Genomic DNA, 11,366 nt, shown 5'->3' with positions numbered 1-11,366 from the left:
GAGACTAAGTCCAGCCATTGCATTAGATTTAACTCACCCACAGTCCCACGGCTGGAATCCCCTGGTAGGTAGAAAAACTAAGCAAAGAGCGACACCCTGTGGACGGGTTTGGTAGGTGCACCAAGCAGCCTCCCCGTAGCGGAATGTTAATAACGGAGCATTACTCTTGGTATCATGTGCTCTTTGTTATGGAGCTGGTACGTGTGGATATGCTTGTTCAACACTTGTTTTAGTTGTTCAGGTAACTAGTTGACTAAAAAAATTTAAAAAAAAACCAAGAGTCAACAACCTTTATTTATCCACATTTATGCCACTTCATTGGGAAGAGGTGTTACAGGAGTTGTTACCTTTAGCCTATATGGATCTTTTACATTTTCTTTCTACAATGAGGCCATTGACAAAAAGGGGAAAAAAATAGACAATATGTTCGTAACAGTGTAAACGCATGATAATATACATGAAAGCAAAACAAGCAAAAGGTATCAGTGAGAACAAATTAAACGTAGGGTAATATAAACAAAACTCCTGAAGACCCTAACCTTTTCTCCTCAAATAACAGCTTGGCATACACCTCTACATAGCATGCAATAAGGCACCTATCTAACACAAGGAAGAAACCTATGCTACAGTTTGAAGCACAATTGTCATTCAAATAAAAAGAAAATATTGCTCACCATGTTCACTCCCATAAAAACTGTCTCTCATTCCCTTTCATATAACCCAAGCCATATCTAAAAAAATACATTAGTTTGTAAAAGATTTTTACACAGAGCAGTAAATAGAACGCAATCCATCAGAATTCAGTAAAATTTTTCTTGAAAAAGTGAGTTTTCCCATGTAGTCTCTTTAGTATACACAACTTTTAATCAAATTGTGATAGATCAACATGAGTAAGAGTTGCTTATAATTCTATACACAGGTACTTGACTTAGTCTCCAAAGCAATAAAAAGTGACATTGCATTTTGTGTATTTTTGAAACAGAGGAAACTGCACAGTAATAAGGACACAGGCCATGTAGTAATATGCTACCCAGTAGATCTTTATTTTCCATCATCTTTCCGAAAGGCTAAATTGCATGTCAAAGTAGAATCATAGTGTCAGCCAGTGTTGTTCTCTGTAATCTATGCAGCAGCATGAATCCATCATAGACAAACAAGGAAACAACCCGATAAATGTACAGGATGGCTCGTGTCCGATGGAGCCAAGAGCAAGCTGCGCGAGAACACCAGCAATATTTTTTATTCCAACACTTAAAACAAATCTTAAGTCATCAAAGGAAAAGAAAGGTGGAGACGGAGTGGATCTTACTATCAAAAATGTATTTTTTTGCCACGGCACACTAGTCACCCATAGATATATATAAGAAAATCAATAAGTATTTACATTGGATTTTCAATGCTTACCTCACATGGGTTATGTTGGTGAAAAACTACTAACGAGAGCTGCTCACCAAATGAGTTGACAGTCTTGAACAAAGCTGCAGCTGAAAAGCATGTGCCCATCTGACAAACTGAATTAATCAAAAGACTAGGTGAAGGGAGGCATAGACTGACGCATATATTTTTTCTCTTAGGTAACAATTTTATCATGTAGATCTTCAAATAATTTTCATTTTTAAAAGTATTCAAAGGAGGTCCTGGGGCAAACGAAGCATCGACATGAACAGAGGCTCCAACCCAATGTATTATTGTACCCTCTACATACTGAGAACAATGTCCCAAGTGAACTTTTGAATATTACATCACAGTCTTACAAGAAAGGCCATTTCTTTTTGAAGACTTAAGTGTTATTTCCAGCTGCTCCACAGAAATGTGGCAATGTGCTGACCTCACCATTTTAGTCTATGGAAGTTGGCCTGATATTTCCTGTGGCGTGGTTATGTCAATGAAACCATTGGAACAACAAAAAACTGGGGAGAGGAGATGTCTACGTTTGCAATGTGACACAAGGTGCTCACTGATCTACATGGATCCTGTGATGTCTTGACAGGGAGGATGAATGGTTAAAACCTTTTCCACACTGGGAGCACCTGTAGGGTTTCTCGACAGACAGGATACGTTGTTTAGGGAAGGCATTGTTGGGGAATCCCTTTCCTGTGGGAATGGTGCTGTACTGCTGGGGCTGTGGCTGTGGCGACGGCTGTTGCGGCTGAGGCTGCTGCTGCTGTTTGCTCTCCAAGTGCACTCTCTGATGCCTGGCCAGGGAGGACGAGTGATTGAATCTCTTGCCACAGTGAGCACAGGTGTAACTCTTTCCCTCAGAGTGAACTCTTTGGTGCCGGGAAAGGGAAGAGGAATGATTGAAGCCCTTATCACAATGGTGGCACATGTAGGGCTTGTCTCCCTGCTGGTGTACCCTCTGCTTTGGAGGCGTGCCGTAGGACAAGGTTTTTCCAGGCTGCGGGGGAGAAAACACTGGATTCTGCAGGTGGGTCTTGTGGTGGCGAGAGAGAGATGAGGAGTGATTGAAGCCTTTATTGCAATGTCTGCAGGTGTAGGGCTTCCCTCCAGCGTGGACCTGCTGGTGTTTCTTCAGGTGGCGTTTGCGGACAAAACTCTTTCTGCACATGTTGCATTTATAGGGCTTCTCGCCAGAGTGGATCCTCTGGTGCTCTCTTAGGGTGGCCGGAGCGGCAAAACACTTCCCACATTCTGCACACCGATGGGGCTTGTCCCCGAGCACGACTGCGGCATGGGTTTTCTGATGTTGCTTCAGGTTTGAAGTCGTGGCAAAACCTTTGCCACACTGTCCACACGTGTATGGTTTCTCACGTGCGTGGACCTCCTGGTGCTTTTTCAGATGCCTCCTGCGAACGAAGCTCTTCCTACACTGTGTGCACTTGTAAGGCTTATCCTCCGAATGCATCTTCATGTGTTCCCTTAGAGTGATGGCAGCTGCAAAGCTCTTTCCACACTCCGAACATCTGTGTGGCTTGTCTGGCAAATGAATCATCTGATGACACTTGAGGCTGAAGGCATCAATAACATCTTTGCCCATTATTTCCACTCCAGGGGGAACGTAGGGCTTCTCTTTCATGTGAATCTTCATGTGTTGCTTGAGGCTGGCCTCCACAGCGAAGCTTTCGCCACAGTGGACACAGATATAAGGGTTGAGGTCCTTGTGGATTTCGAAGTGTTGGTGAAGATCAGCTATGCTGCCGAAAATCTCCCCACACTCGTTGCACTGCAGGCCATGGGCTTCGTGGATGATGACACCATTCTCAGACTCCACTGTCAACTCCCCACCGTGGTCAGATTCCACCTTCACCACATGCTCACTTTCCGTCTTAAGAAGCACCTCTCCCAGAAGAGCCTCACTTCCTGTTGTCTTAATTTCTGCTCCTGTGAAACAGTGCATCTCCCCATGTTCTACCTTAATGTAATCATGGTCTGTCTCCGCTACAATTGCATCCACGCAGGCTACGGCTCCAAGATCTGTCCCTAATCCCTGGATCTTTAAATCTGAGCCATGGATCTCCAGCTCTAATCCACGCTTTTCTTCTGTCATGATCTCAGTTTCAGCTCCATAATGAAGGTCGACATGGCTATGGGCTATGACACACTCCGACCCAAGTGTGTCAAGGCCGGGTGTGTCACATTCAGTCTCTGACTCGGCCATGAGCACACACTCCAGCCCCACGACCTCCGTTTTCCTGCCGGATGATGACTTTTAAGGGAATCGGGTAAAAAAAGCTTGGCTTTGTTCAGCGGAGCGCTGGTGCTCTTGTCAGTGACCTGCAAACATGGGAAATAAACAGGGAAAAAAAATATAAGTTTCACTGTTTGCCTTTGTAGGTAAATCTAAAACCAAGCAATTATAGTTGATTTAAATGTATCAATATCTAGCATAAAAATTCAATAATTTGATGAAAATTTAGTGCTCATAAACAGGGATATTTAAACAGCCAATACGGATGGAATGGATTCATGAAGAATATTTTTATACAATTTACGCCCTTATAATTATTTTATATAATTGTGACCGACCATGGCCAGGATTATTGAAATAAATCCAATGAATTCACAGCCAGCTTCTCTAAAACAAACTGGACAATAGCTCATTACTTGTGTGCATTCAATAATAAATTCCATGTCAGCCAACACCGACATATTCAAGAGCTAAGACTGTTTGCAACCACAAAGTTTGGCACCTGCTCCCCCTGAGGAGGGACGCCTGTTAGCTCAGGACTTAGACATTCATGCTTCAAATCAGCCAAAGCTAAATGACACCCGAGAGGCCCAGAGCACTGATGGAGTACACTGGTGGGTGAACTTAGATTGTTAATCATTGTATCATACTTTTTACACACACATACATGTTCATAAAGCAAAAAGTCCATAAATTGTGGTATCAATGTTTATGTGAGAGATGCACAGGCTAACAGCTATTAACAAAATAGTATATCTCCACAACTCCAATATAATGGAACGACATACTGGCAGCAGTCCTTAGCCAGCAAGCTAATTGATCCATTTGCTAGCTGTTAGCGCTGGAGACGAGCTTCACTTCACTTGCTAACGCAATTGATAATATCAAAGTGGACCACAACACCACGAAGGAGCGAAAGTTCTGGATATTAATCCCCAACCCGAAGCCCAACAGACTATTAAAATAGACTCTTCCGCAGTGCAACCCGTGTTAATTATGAATACGCAGGTAATGCATAAAATAATTAACGTAGCAAAGTTTTGTTATTAAAAGTAGAAAAGTCTTGCTAGCATTCCAAATCGGCTACAAATAGCTTCCATAGCCGCTAGTTAGCTGGCTATGATCGGAAGGGGACTGGTTAACGACAAAACAGCTTTGTGTTAAGGTTAGCTGCTAATGTTTGTGATTAAGCCAGCTAACTAGCTGCATAGCAAAACAACTCTTAATTGCAGTAATGAGGCGAGAATATTGAATACTTACTTTCAACTGTTGCTAAAACAAAGTCATTTGATGCGATTTCTGACACAGTTGCAACGCGGAAATCGTCTTTGTGCGAGTATTAACAGGCCATCTTGTTGTGCCACACCAGCACTTCCAGCTAACCGAGATTACATGCTCGTCTAAGATGGCTGCCGCTAGCTACGTTAGCTTCCGCCCTTCAAAACATATTGAAACAAGAGCCACCCCTAGAGCGATCTTCGAGGAAGCTAAAATACACACAGTGCATACCTAAATTTATGTACGACCTAAATGGAAACCACTTGAATTCTCGATTTAACAAATAGCCAGACAGAATGCAATATTGTAAGCTAGTGTAGGTTGGTTAGCACGCTAAGAGCCAAAGCACAATATCAGCCAGGAGTTCGCTAGCAGAAACAAAGATGGCTAACCGCGTGAAAGCGACGAATGCTAGGCGAAAAGCCCGGGAAGGGGCTTCTTTTCACCTGTAACGATTAAACAGAAGAAACAAATCCCATTGTAGCAGAATTTAAACACACATTTACCACTGAAAAATGTGATAGGGACTTCAAAGCTCACGACGGTTGTTGGCTACAAACAAATAGCTCTCGTTGAACACGGCTGAACTCGACGGACCGCAAATCCAACTTCAACGGCCTTGCTGGCGTTAGCAGCTATCCATCCGAGGCAGTGTTAGCCTAGTGGCTAAATAGCCAAGGTGCCAAGCTAACGACCCAGCTAACCCTCTTTGCTAGCCCTGCGAAAAGTCTCCTCTCGTCCACAGCGTTAGTTTACGGGTTGTAAAACATCTGAAGGGAAGCTTTGCTAAACCTACCATCCATCCATGTCAATTTAGCATGCAAAGACGAACTGAAAACTGATGAAGATAGACGGATGGGCCGATTGTGCGACCTACTACGAACACAATCCCAGATGATGATCAAAGCTTTAATAGTTCCTTCTGTCAGTTATTTATGCCACTTACGTCCTGTATGTTTATCCTTTTAATACAATAAAACGATGCAAACCAGGAGACTCTCGGGCCTGTATATTTTCGTTATGAAGTTCTTCAATGTCTGAACGTCAAGATGCAGAATAGAACCCAAATGGAGACATGAACAGGAGGAAAATATTAGTCCCTTTAATCAAAAAGTACTATAATGCTCTCACTGTTCATGATACTGCAATTTCAAATTACGCGACCACATTCCACAGAAGTAAAGATCAAACTGGTTTCAAATATTAAAATAATTGCGCGCACACACCCACCTTTCTGTTGTTTTATTCTTGATGACTGAAGAGGGGGTAAAAAGGGAATTAGTTAAATGCTTTAACTTTGGGATAGATGGCTTTGAAAGCTGTTCTGAGCTTCGTCAAAACGCTGTGCGACTTCTCCTCTCTCGATCTGTGTGTTGCTGGCGCCACAGCTCATCTGGCGCCAACGTTGGACGATCGACGCACTTTACCGAAAGCAAACATTGTCGCTTCATTGCCTCACAGACACCACTACTGCCTCCTCAGTCCAGGAGTGGAACTGCTACTATTCTGTTCAACTCCCTTTCTAAACCATGTGCTCTTATATGGATATACTGAATTGTGGCACAATAAAATTTCATATTTTTGGACATGTCCAGAGGAGAGATAGTGAATATATTAGTAGGGGAATGCTGAGTTTTGAACTGCCGGGCAGGAGGCCTAGAGGAAGACCAAAGAGGTGTGGTGTGGTGACCCCTGAAGGGAAAAGCCGAAAGAAGAAGAGAAGATTAAAAGCATTTCACTTTGCATTTCACCATGTCCAAAACACATTAATTTGGAATAAATAATTTTGAAGTAAATAATAAAGACAAATGAAATGAAATTTTGCTTATAATATGTCAGTGGCTGTGACTGAGCTAAGCAAGGGTAGATCAAACAAATATACATTATACAGACTAATGCAACTATGGAGAATTTCTACTTGAAACAATGCTGATTCTGTTAGATTCAGTTAAATGTTAGTTAGACATGTCTTGAAAAGCTGCCAAGTTATCATTAAGAAAACAACCACGTTTTTTTTTTAACTTTAAGAACTACGTAGCCCATAAAGATAACAGTTAAATCAGGTACCCAGTGCATGTTCAACCAAACAATCATGGGCATTTTGCTTGGGTGAAGAGAAATAATGGATTCCCTGACCGACCTTTTATGCTGACTGCTTGCTGTCCAGTTATGTTCAAAGACCAATCACCATCATGAATGTAAATTATTCTATTATTTCTGACCATATGAAATTTAATATTTTGTCAATGCGAAGCTTTAATAACAAAGAGTCTCTAGAAGTGATTGGTACTTAGGAGTGAGAATCCTAAAGAATGACTGACTGCTGGTGGCTGAAACTCAAAGTGAGTAAAGGTTGCATAGTTAAAATCTAAATATATATATATATATATATATATTTATTTTATTTTATTTTTTTGTTTTGTTTTGTTTTGTTATGTATTACAATATATTACATCATTATTGTAATTACAATAATTCTGAAATTACAGAATTAACTCTTTTAAAAGGTTACTTTTTATTTTTTAAATCTAAGTTGTAAAACTTTACTTTTTCTGTAACTATTTAATCGAACAACAATAAGAATGTAATCACATAGCAAGGTGTTGAAGAATTTTGGATTAATACCACAAAATTATCTGTTATCTCATTGCTAGTGTCGCTGAACTATGTGTCTACCAATCAGATTTGCTTGCCTACCTGCTAGTTTCATCTCCTTTGTTTCTGGGAGGATGTTTGTTCTACTGTACTAGCAACACCCATTTTCAGTCTATAAAACTCCCAACCAGGAATACTGGTTTTGCAGTGTGCTTTAACCACATTGCTAACATTCTGACACACACTGCCTCAGTCACACTGCTACGCCAAAGCTGTAAGCAGCAACTAACCTTCTTTCTGGATTTGTCATTCTGCTCAATTTTCTTTTAAGTATTTTCATTGGCTGTTATTTGGCTTTTTTACTTTTTACTTGCAGTAAAATGTCCCATCCTGCTACTCTGGATTTAGACAGGTATAGCAGCATGGAGAGATCTCGTCGCTCTGCCAGTCGTAGCCAGCCCAGGGCCCAAGCTGAGCGTGGGGATGTCCTGTGTGATTTCTGCACCACAAGGCAGAAGGCTGAGATGTCCTGCTTGGTGTGTCTGGCATCTTACTGTGAGAACCACCTACTGTCTCATTACGAGTATCCTGCTCTGATGAAACACAAACTGGTCAAAGCTACAGGTCAGATGAGAGAGAAGATCTGTGCCCAGCATGACAAGTTGATGGAGGCTTTTTGTCGAACGGATCAGACATCAGTGTGTGTCCTCTGCATGATGGATGAACACAAACACCACGATATTGTCCCTGCTGGAACTGAGAGGACCGAAAAACAAGTGAGTGACAAAAATACCTGTCTAACAATGAGGGTATTCCATGAGTGATTTGAAAGGTCATTCTTTGTTTGACAATGTAAACATGGATGTATAAACAATGAATATCTAATCTAATATCATTTCTATGACAGAAACAACTTGGTAGCACGTTGCACAAATCTCAGCAGAGGATTGACCAAAGAATTAAAAAGTGGCAGGATCTCCGACAAGCCGTTGAGTCAGTGAAAGTAAGTTCAAAGTGGTCTCACTTCTACTGTGTGGCTATAAACACTGTCTGTTATAAATAAACAGCTATTATTATATATTACCAGGCTTTGAGTTTCCCATACTTTGATTTCAACTTTTAAATTGTCTTTCTCCATCTATCCCATCAGCACTCGGCTCAAACAGTCCAAGAGGAAAACGAGCGGATCTTTACTGAGCTTCTGCTTTCCTTAGAGAGGAAATACAATGATGTCAAGGAGATGATCCGCACCCGCGAAAAGACCACCGTGACCCAGGGGGAGATACTACTAGACCGCATAGAAGAGGAGATTACTCTGTTGAGGAAAAGACACAGTGACCTGGACAAACTCTCACACACTGATGATCACATACACTTTCTTCAGGTGAGACTGAAGACAACGGACGAGACCTCGGTGGGAAAGATGTGAATAATTTATTGGATCAATCTTTTTTGTCTTTCCAATCTTTCCCCTCACTGCATATCAGAGCTGGCAGAATTTGTCGGGCCCGTCAGGATATGAGGACCTCAACAATGTCAGCATTGTTCCATACTACTCTTTTGATTCTGCCAAGAGGGCTGTTGCAACATTGAAATTACAAGTAGAGGAAGTCTGCAAGACTGAAATGAGTAACATCTCAGGAGCAGGTGGAAAACTTTTTTTTTTTTAATGTCAAGTTGATTTAATGGTTCTGTTTTTAGGAAGAATATGCTGCTGTCTTAGTGTTGAAACCTGTTTCTTCGCAGTGAAGGAAGTCCATATTACGGAAGAAGCAGAGGCAAAGAGAGAAAGGAGAGAGTCAATGCTGAGCAGCGAACTGAAAGAAAGAAAAGAACCAAGTATTAGGGGAGAATTAAGAACAAGAGAAGAACCAAGGACAAGAGCGGAGCCTAAAATAAGAGAGGACTTCATGAAATGTGAGTTGCAAGTTTGCTTTTTCCTTCCTTCAACCTGTTGTGAAACTTAAAGCAGCAACTTGGCAGTCATATAAAAACTCCATTTGTACTCAAGTTAGTGAGGTCTGTTCACTGTGCCGTATAAAATGGCCATCCCCATCCCCATGAAAAGTCTTTAATAGATACCCTGCATTGAGAAACAACCAAGACGTGTTCTCAGAGGTATGCTACTTGCAGAACAGGTTTGGAGAAATAGAGGAAAGCAAACTTACAGTTCAGTTTTGCTTAAACAAACACAGGTGCTCCTAAATTTGCTCTACTTGTGAAAAACATTTCAACAAATTGAGACATGATAGATTTTACAGTGCAGCTGTTTATTTGAGATTTAAAACAATAAACTGTGACATCAAAGGCTCATATAAATATCTAATCTCAAAATGGATGAATGGAAAATCACATCTTTACATTAAATTTGATGAACGACAACACAGAGAGAATGAATGTTCCTATTTTTTATTTCAGATGCTTGCCAGTTGATTCTGGATGTCAACACTGTCCACCCCAATATTCACCTTTCTGAAGGGAATCGAACCGCTATGATGAAGACTGAGCCGAAGAACTACCCTGACCACCCAGAACGATTTGACCATTGGCAGCAGGTGAGAGTATGAAACTTTTTAGCTGAACCGACAACGATGGGATTCATTGTGTTCGTGGTGTACAGGTGAAGAGATCAAGTATTGAATCCTGAATACAGAGCTTTAGAGTAAATGTGTTTATAAAATGGCCCATCTTGAGCTAGATAAAGGTTTCAATTAGTCTGTGAAATCATATCACTTTTAAACACGGTTTCCTATTGTCACTTTTTAACAGTTTATCTCTTTATTTACAATTCAGAATTTTAACAAGTGTGTAAATGTTGTCAATCTTTAATCTTATTCAATACATAATAAGCAATAAGTAATACATAAAGCTTAAATTTGTGATTTGTTCGCTCATTTCAACCATTTCATTTCACCCTTTCTCATTTCATTTCTGCTCTAGGTCTTGTGTAGGGACAGTGTGACTGGGACCTCCCAGTCTACCTCCCAATGTTACTGGGAGGTAGACTGGAGGGGAACCGAGATCGACATTGCTGTAACCTACAAAGGAATCCGTCGTAAAGGAAACAGCAATGAATGCAGTCTGGGCTGGAACGAAGTGTCCTGGAGTCTGTACTGCTCTGATTCCAAGTTATCATTTGTACACAATAATAGGAGCAAAGATATTCCATCTCCATTGTCCAATAATATTGGTGTTTACCTGGACCACACGGCAGGAATACTTGCATTTTACAGTGTGTCTGATGGCATGAAGCTTCTGTACAAAGTCCAAACTACATTTACAGAGCCCCTCTATCCCGCATTTAGTGTGTGGGGTTTTGGTACTACTATCAAATTGTAGGAGAGCTCTCATATACTGTATATAAATAATTACATAATATTCTCACAGCTCCTGCAAAGATTCAAACAGGGTCTGTTTCTGATTCTCTCCCCTTTATTTCATCTTATTTTTTAAACTCCCAAACAGTTAATTTTTGTGTGTGTTTTGTTACTTTGGAACGTTGATTTGGGTTGATCTATCCTGAAAAGATCATCAAAATGTTTTTAAACAATATACAAGAGATCGTAATGTTAATATCTTCATGTATCACGTCTTTTTCTTTACTAATTTATAATGTTACGCATACTATTACATTACTACTTTGATGAATTAAATCAGGTTTTTAAATCCTTCCAAGTTTATATTTATTTATTTTCCACTTTAAAATGGAATTAAAATGGATCAGTTAAAATTGCATGATGTGCACACTTATCACATTTATTAAAAACTTCACATTCATGTCTGTCTATTTAACACTGTCGCTCCGTGAGCAAAAAAATTACGATTTGGAAATACACTCCACTAT

The 11,366-nt window shown here is 40.6% G+C and overlaps 2 protein-coding genes across 5 annotated transcripts; one reads left to right on the top strand and one right to left on the bottom strand.

Annotated features, from left to right (window-relative positions):
- Positions 1-276: 276 nt before the first annotated feature.
- Positions 277-6,316, bottom strand: si:ch211-198a12.6 (uncharacterized protein LOC563253 homolog). 2 transcript variants are annotated; one of them, XM_068326710.1, is made up of 2 exons: positions 6,158-6,316; positions 277-3,735 (listed from the first exon to the last, which is right to left on the bottom strand). In XM_068326710.1, exon 2 carries the CDS (start codon positions 3,617-3,619, stop codon positions 1,955-1,957), a length of 1,665 nt encoding a protein of 554 aa, XP_068182811.1. In that variant the 5' UTR covers positions 3,620-3,735; positions 6,158-6,316; the 3' UTR covers positions 277-1,954. The 2 variants fall into 2 exon arrangements, with proteins under 2 accessions (XP_068182811.1, XP_068182812.1); XM_068326711.1 differs by lacking the exon at positions 6,158-6,316 and adding an exon at positions 4,910-5,042.
- Positions 4,157-11,152, top strand: ftr14l (finTRIM family, member 14-like). 3 transcript variants are annotated; one of them, XM_068326713.1, is made up of 8 exons: positions 4,157-4,263; positions 7,899-8,298; positions 8,430-8,525; positions 8,673-8,906; positions 9,010-9,169; positions 9,269-9,439; positions 9,941-10,077; positions 10,463-11,152. In XM_068326713.1, the coding sequence occupies exons 2-8, from the start codon at positions 7,903-7,905 to the stop codon at positions 10,859-10,861; spliced, it is 1,593 nt and encodes a 530-aa protein (XP_068182814.1). In that variant the 5' UTR covers positions 4,157-4,263; positions 7,899-7,902; the 3' UTR covers positions 10,862-11,152. The 3 variants fall into 3 exon arrangements, with proteins under 3 accessions (XP_068182814.1, XP_068182813.1, XP_068182815.1); XM_068326712.1 differs by lacking the exon at positions 4,157-4,263 and adding an exon at positions 7,735-7,796; XM_068326714.1 differs by lacking the exon at positions 4,157-4,263 and adding an exon at positions 7,750-7,796 and having other exon boundaries at positions 7,931-8,298.
- Positions 11,153-11,366: the final 214 nt, after the last annotated feature.

Source organism: Antennarius striatus, chromosome 11, assembly GCF_040054535.1.
Source record: "Antennarius striatus isolate MH-2024 chromosome 11, ASM4005453v1, whole genome shotgun sequence".
NCBI lineage: Eukaryota > Metazoa > Chordata > Actinopteri > Lophiiformes > Antennariidae > Antennarius > Antennarius striatus.
Note: the sequence above shows the minus strand (reverse complement) of the source record. Positions and strands in the feature narration are given on the sequence as shown.